Source organism: Eleutherodactylus coqui, chromosome 13, assembly GCF_035609145.1.
Source record: "Eleutherodactylus coqui strain aEleCoq1 chromosome 13, aEleCoq1.hap1, whole genome shotgun sequence".
In the NCBI taxonomy this organism is placed as follows: domain Eukaryota; kingdom Metazoa; phylum Chordata; class Amphibia; order Anura; family Eleutherodactylidae; genus Eleutherodactylus; species Eleutherodactylus coqui.
The window spans coordinates 116,645,955-116,667,187 of NC_089849.1; the positions used below are offsets into that span (position 1 = coordinate 116,645,955).

The 21,233-nt window shown below is 46.4% G+C and overlaps 1 protein-coding gene across 2 annotated transcripts in view; it reads left to right on the forward strand.

Annotated features, from left to right (window-relative positions):
* KIF19 (kinesin family member 19) overlaps window positions 1-21,233 on the forward strand; it is a 60,994-nt gene that overhangs the window by 25,303 nt on the left and 14,458 nt on the right. For both annotated transcript variants that reach the window (XM_066587892.1, XM_066587891.1), the window contains exons 4-12: window positions 2,436-2,523; window positions 3,659-3,795; window positions 10,281-10,406; window positions 11,480-11,674; window positions 13,932-14,078; window positions 14,211-14,333; window positions 20,081-20,237; window positions 20,321-20,495; window positions 20,726-20,927. In XM_066587892.1, the coding sequence (XP_066443989.1) occupies window positions 2,436-2,523; window positions 3,659-3,795; window positions 10,281-10,406; window positions 11,480-11,674; window positions 13,932-14,078; window positions 14,211-14,333; window positions 20,081-20,237; window positions 20,321-20,495; window positions 20,726-20,927 (1,350 nt within the window). The remainder of the gene's footprint in view (window positions 1-2,435; window positions 2,524-3,658; window positions 3,796-10,280; window positions 10,407-11,479; window positions 11,675-13,931; window positions 14,079-14,210; window positions 14,334-20,080; window positions 20,238-20,320; window positions 20,496-20,725; window positions 20,928-21,233) is intronic.

The window sequence follows — 21,233 nt, forward strand, 5'->3', positions numbered from 1 at the left end:
TTCTTTCAGATTAAGAGATACATTCATCAACCTCACAGATTCCCGTCAGTAGTAGGATCTTGTAAAGCATAATTTCTGAAGCATTCTAGATGGAAAGTCCTGGCAAATACTGTTCAGTACACAGGGCGGCTCTAGTGGGCATTAATGGCCCTTACATACAAGCTGTATAAGTAGTGACAACATCTTAAGTACATAATTGTTGAGATGACTTCCTTATGCCCTGTGTTTGAAGCGTAATAACTACATTACAGAATTCTCCTAGACGGGCTGTGAGTCTGGTAGCGGAAGAATTACAAATAGTAGATTCCCTTATTTCTAGAATTACAATATATGAGTCCTCATTTTCTGATGGAAACAGTATTTTTTTTAGCAACAGTTCTATTTCTTTCTGGTAAAACCTAGGTGATAAATATGGCCGACTTGTTAAAACCAAGATTCTATTGAGACTCAACAAGCCAATAGTGAGTAGAGACACACGGAGCGACACTGATATGGCCACAATTTGCCCAAAAACCCTACTTGGGGCAACTGTTGCAGTTTTGAAATTGATTGTTAAATGGCTACATTATTTTGCTATTTCACCTTCATCACTCATTTTGTCATTGATGACATCTCTTATGTGGGCATAAAAATGATTGCTCATCAGCAGCACAATCCCTCATATGAACAGGGTTATGTTGCTAACATGAATGCAAACTGAATGGGGGAAACCATCATACTCTCGATGATCGATACCTTTAGATGTACCTAAACAGGGGCCAATCAACTTGCTATATCAAAGGGTGATACCTTGTTGTGGGCAGATTATCTCCCCATGTAAATGGATTCTAAGAGTCGGATGAACTCAATTTTTAGCGACTTGACAGAAGAGAACAACTTGAAGATTTCTACTTAGTGTTAGAACAGCAGGTATGGACCTGCCATGCCACAAACCGATTTTGCTTGGTACTACTCCTAGGGGCAACAGTTACTCTTTAACCCACCAATCGAGATCGGGTTTTTGTTGCAGGGACCCCTGGGCCATTACTTTAGAAATAGTCTCGGTGTTGTGGCAGCTGATGCAAACAGGGTAACAAATAGTACGGTACCAGAGGAGCAGGCAGAAATTCAGTTGGGAAACATGGTTGAGACCAGAATAGGCAGAATTCTTGAGTAGTAATTTAATAGGCCAAGGGTCAGGGAAGGCACTTGACAGATATAATGTGGTCCAGAAACAAGCCCAAGGTCAGGAATGGAGAAGACAGGAAAGCTGAGCAGTAGGAGAACGGATCAACCAGGAGTCAATCACAACTAGTAAGCACTTTTTCATAGCAGACAGGTATGCACCAGGCACCCACTAATAGGGGAAAGTACTTTAAATAGATAGGGAATGTAAAAGCTGGGTCAACACTAGCCCTTTAAGAGGTGAGCTGGCCATGTGCACACTTTATGGTACCAATGACAGGTAAATTGATGTAGATATCAGGCAAGATCCATAAAATAGTCCCCAATGGACATTCTTTATTCTTCCAGAAACAAAGACAGTAGAGTTGAGCGAACATACTCTGCCGAGCTTGATGCTCGTTGGAGTATTAGCGTACTCGATGGTGCTCATTACTCGAACGAGCGTCAAGTCGTGTTCGACCCTGCCCCAGTTTTTGGCTCCTCCCCACTGTGACGTGCCTGTTTTGGCCCCTCCCCGCCGCGACGCAGTGCGCGTCATTGGCAAATGTTTTGTCTGGTGAGGAGGGGGCACAGACCAAGAAAAAAAAAAAAAAAGCTCGGGTCCCTGCGTCCCACATACAAAAATGCTTGAGTCTCCCATTGTAGTCAATGGGGTTCGTTACTCGAGTAGAGCTCTCGAATTTTACGAAAAGCTCGACTCGAATAAGTGAGCATTTGGGTGCTCGCTCATGTCTAAAAGACAGTGCAGCGTTTCAATCCCTATTAGGGCTCCTGCACACTTGCGTTTTTTTTTTCATGCGATATTGCTGCATTTTTTTTACGCGATTCTCAATGGGACTTTCTAATGTTAAACACGCGTCGCACAAAAATCGTAAAGCACAAACTTGCGATGCGTTTTTAACATTAGAAAGTCCCATTGACAATCGCGTGAAAAAATACAGCGATATATCAGCGTTAAAAAAACGCAAGTGGGTGTGAGCCCTCACAAGCATCTTTTTCAAGCAAAAAACTTGGCCCGGAAGCTTCTCTTGAAAAACCCTAATATCAGAAGCTATGAGTACTAATCATATGGAGATCAGACGTTGATCCAGAGATTGTCATATTTGGAGTTGGGGAGCAATTCTTTTTCCTGATATGGATCTGCTTTATAGGGTTTTTTTTGCCTTAATATAGATCAAAACGGTGGGATTATAGATTGGACTTGATGAACCTGCATCTTTTTTCAGACCTTATCAACGATGACCAGTTATATTTTTCTTGCTCTCTGATAGGACACTGTGTACCGTCTCACCACCAAAGGGTTGATTGAAGGAGTCATCTCGGGTTATAATGCCACAGTGTTTGCCTACGGCCCCACCGGTAAGTTGTGTCACGATGTACTTAGTTTTGCTTTGTTCTGCCTAGACACACAGTATCTTCTGTCTCACGGAAATATGCTTTAGTGCTACGTTTCTGCCTCGATGGATGTGCACTAGCTTAATCACGGCTCGGCTGGCACTGGTCTCAAACAAGAAGCTCATGTGCAAACAGGTTGTTTTCTCCCTGAGATTACCTGCATCTTCTGTTACAATAGTTCACTGCAGAAAGCCAAGCTTATGGTTGTTGTTAAGTTATCCTATAGTGGAGTGGGGGCCCCTTGTCGAAAATCAAAATGGAGCGCTTGAGCCGCATAGTTTGAAGGTCCTAAACTCCAGTAGCAAAACTTGGCTCAACCAGGTGCCAACTTCTGAAAATTACATCCCCATTTATAGAGTCTTAATCTAAAGTGCATGTGGCATTGGACAGTTAGTGGCCCCTAGAGGTTGGGTTTTGAGTGTGACCACTTACTCAGCATCTCTTATAGCTGCACCCCTGGAACTGATGGTAATCTCCCATACTGATGACTTGTTCATCCATACCTCCAAGCCTTGTAGGTAAGAAGAGTGGTTCCAACCTAAGGCCCTCCCATGTTTGCTATTATTATAATACTTTTGGAGAGGAAGAGCTCGTACAGGGTTATCAAACCGTGAGGAAGGGGAACTGTTCTCCAGGCCCCTAAGGAAGTCAAACTTGTGTTGTCCAGGACAGCCAAAATGTGGGCTATACTACTATTGAGCACTTTCAGCAAAGAACTGACTTTGGGGATGAAAACACTGTATGTATGATATAACTCCATGGGTGCATCACTGAGGACAGGAAGCCCTATATCAAAATTAAATGTGGACCCCACCTGGTACTGGCTAAGAGTAACCAACCCCGATATATTGGCAGTGCAGGACATTTCATTTGCTAGCCCCTACTCTACCAACCTCCATAGGTGAGAAGGGTGGGATGAACCTTAGGTTGGTTCATCCTTCCTTACTGGTAATACTAAATTGCCTGTGGAGAAAGTGGCTCAGTATTATGGTGATGGGACCAACCTTAGCAAGGGCTTCCTCTTTTTTTGCATTCATGGTGTATTTTTTACAGTATTCTCATCTGATTCATACTTACTGTTCATTTACTTTCCCATAAGGATGTGGAAAGACCTACACTATGCTGGGCACGGACCGGGAGCCTGGGATATATATCAGGACCTTGAATGATCTCTTTAAAGCCATTGAGGAGACCAGTGATGATATGGAGTATGAAGTCCTCATGTCCTACTTAGAGGTTAGTGGTAGTAATGATGAACTAATAAGACTATTTTGTAATAACTTGAACAGTTGGAAATTACCTGAATGGATAGGGCTGGGGATAACTATAGGCGATGCCAGAGATGATATTTGATTGAAGTACAGCCTACTTCAATGTTGTATGGTGGATAACTGTGAAAAACCCAAGACAATGACTTGACTGGTCATCCAATCTCTGTTTCCTAGAAAGCCAAAACTAAAATCTAGAACTGGTGGAATTTAACCATTTGCAATCCAATTTTGGATTCAGGGTTTCCTAGGAGGCTTTCTCTTCCTGCCATTATACAATGGTGCCATCTGCTGGCTAGAGCCAGTACTGTGGTATGGGACATGCTGGAGAGGCCCCCCGACAATAGAGCAGCCAGTAATATACAGTAATAATACCCTGCTGGACGTATTCCGACATCGAAGCTGTACAGCCTTCAATCAGAATGTCTTCAGACGTCAGACAGTGGATTGGAAAGGGTTAATGCATTTACACTGGTGTATGTGGAATAGAGCCAGACCAGGGTGTTTTGGAAGAGAGATGAATTATCAAGAACCCATATTAGGGGCATATAAATAAGAAATAAGGATCCAGAGAAACATAAGAATGGGGCCCACTCTTAGTATTGGTTCACATTAGCTCCGCCTCTGACCCCATCCTGTGAAGGTAGACAAATGTTGCTCCATTGGCCCTTTCTAAACTCCATGAGTCGGGTGTTACAGCCTTTAAGGCTATGTTCACATCACGTTTTTACTGTACATCTGAGGGCTTATTCACACGAGCCTATATCGGCCGGAGTCTTCACAGCCGGCCGATATACACTCCCATCTGATTCATTGGATTCCAATGCATCAGATCACATAGGCATATTCCCACGACGTAAAAGCGCCCAGCCAGCAAATATAGGGCCGGGCAGCAAAGATAGGCCTGGAACTACCGTTGAGCCAATGACAGCGAGCAGAGAAGGGAGGTGGGAGGGAGTTTAGTAGCGTGACTGCTGAACACCCTCCCCCTTCTTTCATTTTTTCTCCTCCCCTTCGGCTGTTTGCAATAAGAGGGAGCTGGATGGGGGCGGAGCTGAGCTACACACCATCCCATTGCTGGCTATGGACAAGGGGAGGGTCAGGTGCCTACTAAGGCTCTAGTACACTGTTGTACCGCCTCTAGCTTGGATACAAGATGTGATATGGACAAGCATGGTGACTCTAGTAGCCTGTTGTACCACCTCTAGCTTGGATACAAGATGTGATACAGGTGGGCATGGAGGCTCTAGTAGCCTGTTGTACCACCTCTAGCTTGGATACAAGATGTGATACGGACAAGCATGGAGGCTCTAGTACCCTGTTGTACCGCCTCTAGCTTGTATATAAGATGTGATATGGGTGGGCATGGAATCTCTAGTACCTTGTTGTACCGCCTCTAGCTTGGATACAAGATTTGATACAGGTGGGCATGGAGGCTCTAGCACCCTGTTGTACCACCTCTAGCTTGGATATAAGATGTGATGCAGGTGGGCATGGAGGCTCTAGTACCCTGTTGTACCACCTCTAGCTTGGATATAAGATGTGATGCGGGTGGGCATGGAGGCTCTAGTACCCTGTTGTACCGCCTCTAGCTTGTATATAAGATGTGATATGGGTGGGCATGGAATCTCTAGTACCTTGTTGTACCGCCTCTAGCTTGGATACAAGATTTGATACAGGTGGGCATGGAGGCTCTAGCACCCTGTTGTACCACCTCTAGCTTGGATATAAGATGTGATGCGGGTGGGCATGGAGGCTCCAGTACCATGTTGTACCACCTCTAGCTTGGATATAAGATGTGATGCGGGCGGGCATGAAGGCTCTAGTACCCTGTTGTACCTCCTCTAGCTTGGATACAAGATGTGATACGGGTGGGCATGGAGGCTCTAGTACCCTGTTGTACCACCTCTAGCTTGGATGTAAGATGTGATGCGGGCGTGCATGGAGGCTCTAGTACCCTGTTGTACCACCTCTAGCTTCGATATAAGATGTGATACGGCATGGAGGTATACAGGTTTTGTATGGTATCCTGCAGCATATCATTCCACATTTGCTGTAACGGAGCCACTAGATTGTGCCAACTCGTAGGCTGTTAAAGTGGGCATCGCAGATGGTCCCATACATGTTCTATTAGCGATAAATCTGGTGACCAGTCGGCCACAGAAGTGTGACAATGTTGTGGGGGCTTCCTGTGACCCCCTTGTTTGTGCGGCTGAGCATTATCCTGCTGCCTCTTGGAAGCCACCATGAGAGGAACCCATGTGGCTGCAGGATGTCCTGAACATATCGCTGAGCTGTCATTGTCCGTCGTACCACTACTAGGGATGACCGACTGTTGTTTGTGATGGCCCCCCAGTCCATCACACCAGCAGGGGGCAGTGTGCCACTCCACAGCAAAGGCAGGACTGAGGAGCTCACCCAGAGATCTCCAGACACGAACACGGCTGTTGTCAGCGTCAAAACTAAACCTAGATTCACAGCTGAAGACAACACTGTTCAATTCTGTAGCGTCCAGTTTCATCATTCACAACACCAGTGCAAATGGAGGTGACAGTGGATGGTTGTCAAAGGCCGTAAAGGGAATGGACGCCGTGAGACCAAATGTCCTTCAGCCGAGTGCCTGGAAATGGTTCCGATAGACATAGGGGTGTAACGATAGCGCCCCCTGTCTTTGGATGGCGGACAACAAAACAGTTGGATCTGCTTCTACTTTTGAACAATCAGGTGCTCCTCTCTCTTCTGGTGGTCTGTAGGGGGCATCCTGAGCCCGGTCACATTGTGTGCCCTCACACATCCCCTGGACCCAACACCTCCTAATAGTCTGGTCAGAACAGCCGGTGGGGACAATTCATCTATACGACCATCCAGCTTCTCACATCCCAGTAATGCGCCCCTCTCAGACTCTGGTAAGGGGGGGAAATCTCTTCTCTGCGTTTTAGAGGCGTCTAGTGATCAACAAGCTCTACACAAGCGGAAGAAGAGGCCACATAAGGGGCCTCCGAGAGCCTTTTATAGGCCAAGGGGGAAACCACTTTTAGGGCCTCAGGTGACCGTTCATCTAATCACCACAACTCTCATCATTTACAGATCTGCCTGAGATGGAACTGCAGGACGAGTTTTGTACCAAAACGACAACTTCTTCTGGGGGTCCGGATTTGTTTTATTTTGACAAAGAGTTTAATAGCAGCCTGTAGTGCAAGAAACCAGTCCCTTATACAGCCGACATAATACCACCATATAGTGCCCAAATAGTTGACTTCTGGAGTTACCATACCTGTATTTTGGGGGGCATGCCCTTCAGGGCAGTAGGTTTGGTACGATACAATGTGACGTCTTGGCTAAGGCTGGGAGCCTGCTATGTACAATGTATACCTCCTGCTATAACACCGTGTTCTGCAGTATTAGCACAAGGCGTGGTGACAGTTGGGGATCAGATCTACTAGATAAAGCCCATCTCCATGGCTGGTAGAGCTGCTATCGGCCGGCTTCTCTTGTTTCACCTGGAGGGCTGATAACATTACTGCCGCTTCGCTGCATCCTCCATGTCAGCAGATAATCCCCATGGTGACAGTCTAGGCCCGGCATGTGCGCTCCCCCTCATGTGGCGGGGATGACTTTATGGCCTGCGCAATATTTGCATCTTACTTTGTCTACAGCAACTAGAAGGACAAACAGGAAGCCGGTGAACTGCAAGACAAGTGCTGTAAGGTGGGAAGAACAGGCCCTTTTACACGGAACGATTATCGCTCAAAAAATCCTTCAAACTAGCGAAAGTGAACGATAATCATTCACTTTTCATTCGGCATCCATTTTCTGCCGACGTAAAAACCATCGTCGGCTCATTCACTAATCGTTCGGTTTAGGTAGCGATCGTTCAGTCATTCTCAGTCACTTATACAGCGAATGTGGGCGACTGAACGAATTCTCGTTTAAACGGTGAACGATGTATCTGCTGTATAAACAGGCTGCCTGAGAGCGAATGAGATAACGAACATCGTTCACGCTCGAATACCCATTCTAATCCACGGAAAGAGAGTGTCATGCGTGTGACTTTGCCATGCGAACGCAAAAATTATAGTCCTATGCGCAGATATGCGCATACCAGCCTGATTATCGCCCTCTCCAAACCTTGTTCATGCACAAGTGCGCTGCATTGCGGCAAGCGTATTTGCGCATACGCACGTCTATCAAGCCCTTAATCATATGGATCCAGTTACCGCTGAACTGACTGACACTTATGGATGCCAGACGGGAGATGAGCTGAAGACATAGAGACATTGTCTCCCACAATACATGAGGGTCTCTGGCGCTGCTGAATGCCACCCAGAAGGGCATCATATTAAGTACATAATGCAGACTTTCTATGCCTGGCACACCCAGATATACTGTATACACGGCACATACGTTCGCTTTCACATGAGCATATGCCGATTTGCACGCCTGAGGCCGCTTTCACACGGGCTACAAAATTGTGCGATTTTCGTTGATACAACAGCGCTACAAAATGCATGTTTGTGAAACCGATGCTTTTTAATGGATTCCTTCCCATTAGCGATGTTTTCTCGGATGCGATGCTCTATCTTTCTGCTTTTTTCTCCCATGTTCCTCTATGGAGCCTCCTTGTTTATCGCATCACATAGCAGGAACTCGCCATTTCCATGCAATGCGATTTTAACATTAGAATCTCCTATTGACTTCCGCAATAAAAAAAATCGTGCGAGTGGCAGCGAAGCGATGCGAGATTATTCTCAAGAAAAGCAAAATTGTGGGAACAAAGCTGCGATATCGCCGCAATTTTGTATCGGCAATCTCGCTGTTGATGTGTGAAGGAGCCTGAGCGTTGCGTGTTTGCGGGATGAATGACGCTTTTTTGCACACACATCGGCGTATTTTACTGTACTTTTTGTGCCCACAAGGCATGTTCATTTGCGCATTCCATACAAAGACGCACCGATAGAAATGGCTAATTAGTCAAATTCCAGATGTGATCGTTTTCCTGCTCAATTACACAGTGATTCACGCATTTCCTAGCGCATTCCATGTGCATTTGTGCATCCCCATTGACTTCTATGGGACTTTGGGTGCGCAAATGTGCAGGAAAATAGAGCATGCTGCGTTTTTTGTTTGCATGTGAACAAACCCATTGAAATCAATGGTTCTATTTACTGCGTACTGCGCATGCAAGTTTTGCGTGTGCAAATATGTTCATTTGAAAGGGGCTTTATACTTCCATGCGAATACATATGTAGATGCATACACATATGTAATTAAGGAAGATTATTTACAAGTTACAAGCCTCTCACCAGCCAAGCCAGAGACCTACTGCACACTGATGAGGGGCAAACACCCCGAAAGAGCTGTCTGTGTATGGGTTCTGGCTTGGTTTCCTATTGTCAATCATTGTTTTACAGACTTGTTAAAAAGTCGTATATTGATTTGAAGGAATGCTGTCATCCAATAGGTGGCGCTTCAGAGGTATTGTTCTATCTTCCTTATTTGCATAAATTACCCAGAGAACCATGCATGGCTGTATAAGTCTCCTCACTCACCTTTCAGGTGTCTTCTCACACCCCTTCTGGGTGCTCTCCTTGGGGAGAGACAATGCCATCCCCGACCCACTCACCCCCTAGGTGTCTCCACACACTTTTTGGATGCTCTCCTTAAGGAGAGACAACACAATTCTTGACCTACATACATGCATACATAGTCATATATATATATATATATATACATACATGTACATACATGTAATCAGGGGTGTAGCTATAATGAGTGCAGAAGATGGCATTACACCAGGGCCCTTAAGGTCTCTCCCATATGAAGAGGCCATCACTATGGAAGAAGCATTACCAATTGGCTGCCCTCTTATGGTACTAGTGTATCTTGACACCACCGTAAGCTAGGGGCTGACCTGGGGTTGTTGCAGTTAATGCTCCCTGTCAAGCTCCTATGTTCCGATTGGCTGTGGCGTCAAGATGCTAGAGTAGCGGCTGCGACCCCGATTCCCGACAGCGGGGCCACAGACCGCAGGGGGGACCATCAGGGAGCGCGGCTACCGACCCTGATTGCCGACTTCGGGGAGCACATGACACCGGGGACCACAGAAGGCAGGGGGGGACATCAGGGAGCGCGGTGGTCGGCGGCACCTTACACTTACAGCGGCCTGGCCCCGCAGGCAGGGTTCAGAGCTGCTGTCCTGCTGCTGAGTCTTGGAGCTCCAGACCCCGGTGGTGTCAGATCACCTCACAGGTCGGCTGTCACACTACTTCCCTGACGGCCTTCCATGTCCGCTACAGGCCGTCCCTGCTCTCACAGTACCTGGAGGTGGGGGTGTGTGGGGAGACTGCTTCACAGCTGTCCGCGCACGCCCCTGCGCACAGTCTACAGTTTTAGTCATCCCAGTGGCGGCTGGTTAATCCTTCGTTGGATCAAACCGTCTGATTTGTTTTACAGATCTACAATGAAATGATCAGAGACCTGCTGAACCCGGCCCTGGGCTACCTGGAACTGCGGGAAGACTCAAAGGGAGTGATCCAAGTAGCTGGGATAACGGAGGTGTCCACCATTAACGCCAAAGAGGTGCCAGGATGCTTTTCAGATATCAATAATTTAGCATATTTCCTATTTTTGACCCGCAGGGGTGCAGACACCGTCGTGTGAACTGGCCGTAGTGTTACACTGTACAGCTATTGGAATCAAGTATATCCGCCACTATATTATCAGAACTGACCTTCCCTGATGGTGTCCCAGTTATTGTGCATCAGATTGGAAGGCACATGACTTTATTTATATATCGTGCACATGAGGGAACTGGTCATATGTGTAGTATTAACAGGTCCGCATTAACCCCTGTGGAGAAATATTTGCAAATGCAGTGCACAAATAATACTGATATACAGTGCACCAAAATACCGCAACACGGTGTAAAGCAACATCAGAATAATGCAATGATTCCGCCATACAATGGCCATATAACAAACAAAGGAGGTTGGTATACCACAGCATTCTTACATTCCCTTGGTCGCCTGCACACGGCCGGGTCGGACCCCGCATGTGGGATCCCGCAGCAGAGTTTGACCCTGTGCCCGGCAGGTGACCCCTGCGTACCTGTCCTGCGTCTTCTTCCCTGTGCTGTGGATGTGCCAGCCTGCATGCCAACATACATGCGCAGTACAGATGACGCTGCACCGTCGATGGGCAATGACACGGATTCCGCAACCATTCTGCAATGATGATTGCAGAATGGCCGCTCTATGGACGGCTTCCATTGACTTCAATGGGAGCCATCCGTAAGGAGCTCGCACAAAATCGCAGCATGCTACGATCGGTTCTCCGCAAGCAGAAAATTGCGATTAATTTCTGCTCGTGGACATGAAATCGAGTATTGCCATAGTATGCTAAGAGCTGGATTGGATGCAGAATCCGGAGGTGGACGCCCACTCCGGATTTCGCAATGCAAATCTGCCCGTGTGCACGCAGCCTAACTGATGGGTTTCCAACCACATTTGCTGGAAAAATCTTCCAATTCAGTCCTGGTGTCAGTCAGCCTTGCTCACCGGTATCTGAGGTCCCATGGCAATCGCCCCTTATAGCCTCCTCTACTGGGATGTCCTTGCAGATAAATGGGGACTTACATCTTCTTTCCCATGTAGATCATGCAGCTGCTAATGAAAGGGAACAAGCAAAGGACCCAGGAGCCCACCGCAGCCAATAAAACCTCGTCCCGCTCTCACGCCATCCTCCAGGTCACGGTACGCCAGAAGAATCGTGTTAAGAACATCACACAGGAGGTCCGTGTTGGACGGCTCTTCATGATAGATCTGGCCGGGTCAGAAAGGGCATCTCAGGTAACTCGAGGAACCCGAGGCTATGGTGTTACACTCTAAGCAATGTAATAAAATACTGAACAAATATATATATATATATATATATATATATATATATATATATATATATTTGTTCAGTATTTTATATAATATATATATATATAATACATACAAATACACATAATTACATACAGTATATATAATATACTGTATATATAGTATAAACTGGGGCATACCCAAATAGTATCATAGTATGTAAGGCCAAAAAAAGACATATGTCCATCCAGTTTAGCCTATTACCCCCCCAATGTTGATCCAGAGGAAGGCGAAAAAAAACCAATTAGGTGGAAGCCAAATTTTCCTCATTTAAGGGACAAAAACTTCCTTCCCGACTCCAATCGGAATAATCCCGGATCACCGACCCTTCTGGAGTTATTAATGCTTCTAACATATAATACAGTATGGACCGTTACAAAGTTATATCCGCCTTCTTGCTGGAGTGTTTTTTTAGCTTGTCTTAAATGACCCTTTTAATTTCCTTTAAACTGATTGGATCTTATAATGAACCTTGTGTAATTCTTCAGCTGCATGTGAATGTTCTAGATGCCTGTATATAGGTGTTCTTGCATTGCTCTGATGATGGGCACTGAGTGTTGCCAACTTACCGCATGATATTATTATCATCTTATTTGTTATTTGCTCTAAAATATCTCAACGTAAATTATTGGAATAAAAAACTCCCCCATTTTTGTGGCCCCTGCTTGTGTCCCCCACGAGCCTGGCGCTTGATTGAAGAGACAACCCCTGTACTCACATGAACCGCCACACTGACTCGCTGCCTTTCCAAACCCATAACCTGCTGTGTCGACCCGAACTCTGTGACTCTATGCAAGTCTATGACACTTGTAAGCTTTCGTAGAGTTGCATAGGGAGTCTGACCTCCAGGAGCAAGGCGGATGTCTCTTCAACAAAGCTCTTGGTGGTCTGGACCTAGACAGAGAAGAAAGTGAAGATCACCAATCAGAGAAGACGTCACTTGTGATCACTGGAGTAACCGCACTGTAATCACTATCACTGTGTACCGCTTGTATCTGACTATTTGGTAATATACAATATATGGTCACGGCAGGGGGCTGTGAGCCACTGATTGGGGTCCGCCGCTGTACTTCATGGACTCCAGGTATCATAATGAATTATTTTCTCAGTGGCCGACTGCACTAACGAATATATATCCGAAGCCTCAATACATGTATTCTAGGAGAGCATGCATTGTAATCACATTGCTGCACACATCCCTGGCCGACAAATGGCTTTAGAGAATTTGTTCTCCTTTCTTCACGGCATTTAATGATTGTGCCCTTTTATTTGAAACCTGGCACCTTGCAGAGGACAAAAGACGAAAATGTCGCTTCTCATTGTAACGCTGAGCGCAGTGATACGATTTATACAGCTAAACAGCGCCACCTGGTGTGTCTAGGAGGTATTCACTTGAGCTGCATTGAGGGTATTTGTAATAATATAGAGTATTGCATACAATATAATCCTTTCCATGGGTTCTGGCCCGCAGTATGGCTCTTATGTCTATCTACATATGTGCACAAAGGCTTATTTCTTAGAAAGCCAATTATATCTCCGAACACTTGAGAAGGACAGATATACAGAATGTGGCATGCCAAGTACCCCATTGCATATTATTTACTGCCAGCTATGGTACATCCATAAAAGTGGCAACCATAGTGACCCCATAAGTAACTTTACCTTCTAGAATTGTGCCAGTCACAGTGCCACCATAACAGTGTCATCTACAGTTCCCCCATAGTAGAGTATGTCTTAGTGCCCAATAACAGAACAGGCCATAGTGTACCCATAACAGATGCATCTGCAATACCAGCTGCAGTGCATCCATCACAGAGCCAACCTTAGTGCCCCATAACAGTACCAGCTACAGATCTGTCCATAGTTTCCACATATAGAGCCAACAGTCCTGCTATGAAAGAGCCAGCGTTGGCATTAATGCTAGCCACAATCTCCCCATATTGTGCTGTTAACAGTCCTAGTCATTGTACCCTCACAGCAGGGCCAGCCACAGCACCCCCATGACACTGTCACATTAGTGATGCCAGCCGTAGTGCCCCTACACTTAAATCCAGGCACAGTTCTCCCTCAAGTCAGCCAGATATGATGCCACATGAATGATGGCATTCAAAGTACCCCCATAATGTAACCGCGGTGCTAATTTCCGAACCATTAAAAAGATTTCTTATTTTTTCTGTTGCAGACTCAGAACCGAGGTCAGCGGATGAAGGAAGGGGCTCACATCAACCGATCCCTGCTGGCCCTAGGCAATTGTATCAATGCCCTCAGTGACAAGGGTGGCAATAAATACGTCAACTACAGAGACAGCAAGCTGACCAGGCTTCTGAAGGTACAGTCCATCCTATAAAGCCATACACTCTGCATCCACTCTTCTCCTATTTTAAGATTGTCAGCTCTGTGGTCCAGTATGGACTTTCATAAGGATTACATTGTACCCACTTACCCCCATTTTCATCATCAGGACTCTTTGGGTGGGAATAGCCGCACCGTAATGATTGCTCATATTAGTCCGGCCAGCAGTGCCTTCGAGGAATCCCGGAATACGCTCGCCTATGCTGACCGTGCCAAAAATATCAAGACTCGGGTATGTATAAAGGAGCACTCACCCTAACGGAAGGTCTAAGAGAAATTGGGATTTATTTTTGTATGCAGATCAACATTTTTATAAATGATCTGGAGGAGGGCATTGATGGGAAACTGATCAAATCTGCCGACGACACAAAGTTAGGAGGGATAGCCAACACTAGGGAAGAGAGGGAGAGTATCCAAAAAGATCTAGAAAAGCTTGAACAGTGGGCAGCGACTAACAGAATTGCTTCTAGTCTTTCCTTGTGCAGATGAGAATAGGGCTGATCCCTCTGCACTGTGACAGCCCTTCAGATATTTGTAGACCGCTATTAAAGGGGTTGTCCCGCACCGAAACGGGGTTTTTTTTTTTCAACAGCCCCCCCGTTCGGCGCGAGACAAACCCGATGCAGGGACCTAAAAAAAAATCCGCACAGCGCTTACCTGAATCCCCGTGCTCCGGTGACTTCTTACTTACCGGCTGAAGATGGCCGCCGGGATCTTCTCCCTCGGTGGACCGCAGGGCTTCTGTGTGGTCCATTGCCGATTCCAGCCTCCAGATTGGCTGGAATCGGCACGTGACGGGGCGGAGCTACACGGAGCCGCTCTCCTGCACGAGCCGCGCCATTGAGAAAAGAAGAAGACCGGACTGCGCAAGTGCGTCTAATCCGGCGATTAGACGCTGAAAATTAGACGGCACCATGGAGACGGGGACGCCAGCAACGGAACAGGTAAGTGAATAACTTCTGTATGGCTCATAATTAATGCACAACGTACATTACAAAGTGCATTAATATGGCCATACAGAAGTGTATAGACCCACTTTGTTTCGCGGGACAACCCCTTTAAGTCTCCTCTCAGCCTTCTCTTCTGCAAGCTAAACATTCCCAGATCCTTTAACCGTTCCTCCTAGGACATGATTTGCAGACCGCTCACCATCTTGGTAACTTCTCTGTCTGTCTTTTTATTTTTTTATTTTTTTAAACATTAATTTTTATTGAGACATTTTCAATATCCAAGGAATATGTCAGCAGAACAAGTTGTACAAGGCACATCCTAGTTGAGTGATTACAAAACTAATTCTGTTCAGGTATTATACAAAGTATATTAGTAAGGATTTCTTGCTTTTTGCTAGTGCTTTTCTTGTAGGTGTATTTCACTGAACACAGTGGCCTGGCGAGGGCGGAAACACAGTTCTAGAACAGAAAGAAGGGAGAAGGGGGGAGTCTTAGGGGTGGGGTGGGGAAGGGGGGTTCTTCTCTCTCGGGACCACGACCCAGAAGGGAGGAGATGCCTCAGGGCTATGTTTTTTGGTGTTGTTTTTTATCGGGAAGTTGATGGGTTAACCTCTACTTCAAGGAGGGCGTAATCCATCCACGGGGTCAAAATACTCCGAAATTTGTCATATTTGTCTTCTGTTATGGAGGTTAACTTTTCGTTTATCATGTACCAGTTCATTCTGCGTTTAACCTCTGAAAAGTCTAATGATGTTCTTCGCCAAGATTGAGCTATAGTTTGCTTTGTAGCTAGGAAAAAGAACGAAATCGGTCTTCTAGAAGAGGGAGGCAAATTTGCAATCCGTTTATTTAACAGGGCTTCCCATGGATTTTTACGTAATTTATGGTAGGTTACTGAGTATATTAGGGAATATGGTCTAATCCAGAGCTTTTTAACCCGAGGGCATGACCACCATCTGTGGAACATGTCTCCAGGGGAGGAGCAACCTCTGAAACAATCTTCAGAGTGACCTGGTACTGCGTGTGCTACTCTTGTGGGGACCAAATACCATCGTAGGAGTATTTTATAAGATGTTTCCAACATTAGCGTATTTCTGGCGCTGCCATTGGTGGATCTCCAGATTTGAGACCACTCGTCTTCATCTAGGGTATTACCTATATCCCGTTCCCATCTTGTTACATATGGTAATTGTGCACAGTACGTGCTATGTACTATTCTTGAGTATATTTGTGAAATAAGGCCTTTTGCTTGTGGGTGTTTAAGGCAAAATGTTTCGAATAGATAACGGAGAACTAGTGTTCCTAAGAAGAGTAGATATAAGACTCTTAAGCTGCAGGTAACGGAATATTTCAGAGGATGGTAAGGCTAAGTTTTTCTGAAGGGTGGGGAATGCAACCATGCCTTCTAGTGAAAGTAAATGGTATGTTTTGGAAATACCTTTATTTGTCCAATTCTGAAACGAGAGAGGGGAATCGTATCCTGGGGGAAATAAGCGATTATGCAAAAATGGTAAGGGATAAATGAGGGGAAATCAGCTTTCCGGGATATTTTATGGAGTACCAGATTTTAAGGGAGTGATTTATAATCGGATTAGAAATATCGGGTCTTTGGGCTGGGGGGTCCACAAGATCGAGTCCACTGTAAGAGGGTGTATCTCACTAGCCTCAAGAGTATGCCACAGAGGAGCATTAGTTGTGGAATGGAGGGAGGCCAGCTGGGCTACCTGGTAATATCTTAATAGGTGTGGAACTCCCATGCCTCCCTGCAGCCTATGTCTATACAAAGTGGAACGCAACACTCTAGGAGTGGAGTTATTCCATATGAAGCGGAGGGTCATCTGCTCAAGAGTCTTCAGGATGTGCCCAGGTACTCAAACCGGGAGAGCTCTAAAAAACTAAAGAAGCTTAGGGAGGAATGTCATCTTTAGAGAATTCACTCTACCGATCCATGAGATATGGTATCGGTCCCAACTTTCTAGAAGTAGTCTGAGTTTACGGAGGAGTGGGATATAATTTTGTGCGTACAATGAGGCATAGGAGCTTGTCAGATTTATACCCATATAGCCCAGCGAACCAGACACCCACTTGAAAGCAAAGTTGGATTAAAGGAGAGACACCATTTGTGGGGATAGTGTAAGGATGAAGGCCATCGACTTCATCAACCCAGAGCGTGACCCAAATCTGCACAGTTCCGCCATAAGGTTATGGATAGAAGTATGAGGAGAGCAAATTATTGCCAACATAGCATCTGTAAATAAGCTGATTTTATGGTGAATCAAAGAAATTTTGATTCCCCTAATGTCAGGGTTGTTTCGATTTTTTTTAATTTTTTATTTATTTATTTATTTATTTTTATTGCTAGAGGTTCTATGGCTAGTATGAAGAGGAGAGGAGACAGCGGAAACCCCTGCCTTGTGCCCCGTTGGATCGGAATGTGGTCTGAGCAGAAGCCTTTATAACGAACAAATGCTTTAGGGCAGGTGTGCCTGTCTTTTTTAAAGTGGGGTGCCCAGAACTGGACACAGTATTCCAGATGAGGTCTGACTAAGGCCGCCTGCACACGGGCGGAAATACCACGGCGGGATTTCCGCCACTAAAAGCCTGCATAGGACTGCATTACAGCACGCACTCTTATGCAGACGGCCGCGGTTTGGCCACGCGAAATCTCGCGCGGCAAACAAACCGCGGCATGTCCTATTTTTGTGCGGGGCTCACAGAGCCTTGCACAGAAACATCACTCACCCGGCCGCCGGCTCCGGTCTGCGCATGCGCCGGCTGCCCGGCAGCCGGCACATGAAAGAGCCGGGGCCGCCGGGTGCGGGTGAGTACGCGCTCCTCCCTGCAGGCGCTCGGGTCGGGTCCCGCAGCGAGAATTCTCGCCGCCGGATCCGACTCGCTCGTCTGCAGGTGACCTAAGGCCGCCTGCACACGAGCGTTCCGGATTACGCCAGCGTATTTTCACGCGCGGGAGACCTGCGTATGGTACCTAAATGTGCTTGCGGATAGGCGCGGATGCGTGAAAAATCACGCGCGGATATATGCGGATGTGTTGCGGAAAAAAACGCACCCATTCACTAGTATTGGAGGCTTCACGCGCAGAATCCGACCCAAATTAGAACAGGTCGTGGATTTTTTCTAGCGCGTGAAAAAACGCGATACAAATCCGTCCGTCTGGGGACAACTGCGGACCCCTATAGAAGTATATTGGCTGCAGTCTGGGGCGGACAATGTCCTTGAAATAGGCCGCCTGCACACGGGCGGAAATCCCGCCGCGGGATTTCCCGCGGGATTTCCGCCACTGAAAGTTTGCATAAGAGTGCATTACAATACGCACTCCTATGCTGACGGCCGCGGTTTGGCCGCGCGAAATCTCGCGCGGCAAACAAACCGCGGCATTTCCTATTTTTGTGCGGGGCACGCACTCACCCGGCCGCCGGCTCCAGTCTGCGCATGCGCCGGCTGCGCGGCAGCCGGCACATGAAAGAGCCGGGGCCGCCAGGCGCGGGTGAGTACACGCTCGTCCCTGCAGGCTCTCGGGTCGGGTCCCGCGACGAGAATTCTCGCTGCCGGATCCGACCCGCTCGTCTGCAGGCGGCCATACAGCGCTAGAAATTCCGGTCGTGTGCAGGCACCCTAAGGAAGAGTAGAGGGGAATAATGACCTCACGTGATCTAGACTCTCTGCTTCCCAGAATTGTGTTTGCCTTTTTGGCTGCTGCATCACATTGTTGACTCATGTTCAGTCTATGATCTATTAGTGTACCCAAGTCTTTTTCACATGTGCTGCTGCTTAGCCTAATTCCTCCCATTCTGTATGTGCTTTTTTCATTTTTCTTGCCCAGATGTTGGACTTTGTATTTCTCCTTGTTAAATACCATTCTGTTAGTCACCGCCCACTGTTCAAGCTTTTCTAGATCTTTTTGAATCCTCTCCCTCTCTTCCCTAGTGTTGGCTATCCCTCCTAGCTTTGTGTCCTTTTGCAAATTTGATCAGTTTCCCTTCAATTCTTTCCTCTGGATCATTTATGAAAATGTTAAACAACACTGGGCCTATGTCTCTAGTGGTACCCCACTAGAGACATCTTGGAACAAAGTATGGAAGACAGCATTATATGGCATTCTAAAATGCCATGCACAGACAGGTGAAGCATATTGGTTGAGGTAGAGATAACTGCAGCAGAATATAGTGGACAGCAGTGGAAGGCAATTTGGATTGGCACTCATAGACTGGCAAGGATTATCAGCTGTAGGGTTGAGGCGGCTAGAGCAGACTAGAGTAGACAGCAGTGGCTGGCATTCTATTATGGTGCACATGGATTCGTTAGGCATATTATTTGAGCGTAGAGACAGCTGGAGCAGAGTACGACAGACACAGAGTGGCATTCATGTGTTGGTGAGGGATTTTAGTCGAAAAGTAGAGCTAACTGGAGCAGAATATGGTTCACAGGGGCTGCACAGCAGAGTGCCACTCTAGGACTGGTGTTAGCTGAAGCATAAAGACAGCTGTAGCAGAGCATGATAGACTGCTGGCACTCTGGAGTAGCACTCATAGATTGGTAGTTGCATCAGCGGGAGCAGAGTTTAATAGAGTATCATGCGGAACGCTGGAGCAGATTATAATTGACACAGCGGTTGGCACTCTGGAGTCGCACTCAGACTGGTGATGTGTATCAGCCACAGTAGACAGCAGTGCCTAGCACTTAAATGTGCTGCATCTTCTGGGTTCCAGAAGATGTCATGCTTGACCCAGTGTGACCTTTCCTAAGACTTGGTCTGGATCTGAGCATGCTGGATCAGCGTCAGGTAAGTATCATGATAATCATTGTGATATCTGTTGCTCTTTGTGGAACCTCCCACCAAATCCCAAGGAACCCTGAACCACCTTTGTTCCATCCCTGCCGGCATTTACACTGAACGATTATCGTTCAAGCAAGAATCTGAACACTAATCGCTCGGTGCATTCTATGATGCAATGCAATGAAATGACATAGTATTCCTTTCCATCATACTGGTTCTTCCTCTGTCCACTAGGTGAAGCGGAACCTTCTTAATGTCTCCTATCACATTGCCCAGTACACCAGTATCATATCAGACCTGAGAAATGAGATTCAAAGGCTTAAGGAGAAGATTGATGAGCAAGGTTTGAAGCAGATGAGGAATGAGAGAAGTGATATTCGCAACATCCAAGGTAGTCCTTGGCTTTTTTAGCATATATATCCCATATAGTCCAACTGATATATACCTTAACACATCTGATTCTATTTCCACCAGCCGAGGTTCAGCTGCATACTTTACCCTATGACAGACGAGAGCTGGACCAGCTCAGAGAACAGCTGATAAAGGCTTTTAGGGAACAGATGGACATCCGCAAACAGCTGATGGACCTGGAGAACAACCACATGGAAATACAGATGGAGACTTCCCGTCACTTCCTCATCATTGCTGAGTAGGTGTAACATTTGTATCCTTTTGTAGGATGCCCTTTGTATCCACACATTGATGGAATTCTGGTCATCATAGGGAGGTCCCTTGTTCCTGAACTGACCATACTTTAACAGTTTTGGCCAACTGTTGGATAAAGTTAACAAATAACGTACTGACTATTCTATAGGTGCCTGAACTTGGTAGGATATAGACCTGCAAGGAGTAAGTGAACACTTTATCTTATGATTACAGCTGGGAGCAAGAAAAAACACGCCGAGTCCGCAAGTGGCGAGAAGAGCTGAGAAGAGAATCCTATTGCAAAGACGAGATTAGCGAGAAGGACTCGGACACTGGAGATGACCAGTCAGACATCATGGAGCCACCAGAGGTCACGGCAGCCAGAGAGAACGTTCATACGCTGGTAGTAGATCAAAGCAAGCTACGGCACCAAAAGGTATCAGTCAGAGCATCAATGTCATGACTCCACTCGTTACATCTGGAGGTAGATTGAGAAATCTGCTGGTTTCTGCCAATATGTTGACAGACAACCTCCTAACCCTGTACATTGACTGTATAGTGCATCTCCCATACTGCACTATGCACCACAGTGGAGCTTTGTGCTGTAGCGGCACCTGCTGTTAAATGCTGGTTTAGGGGTTCCCTACTTTAACCCCTTAGTGACCAAGCCTGTTTGCGCCTTAATGACCGGGCCAAATTTTGCAAATCTGACACGTGTGAATTTAGCATGGAAAAACACCAG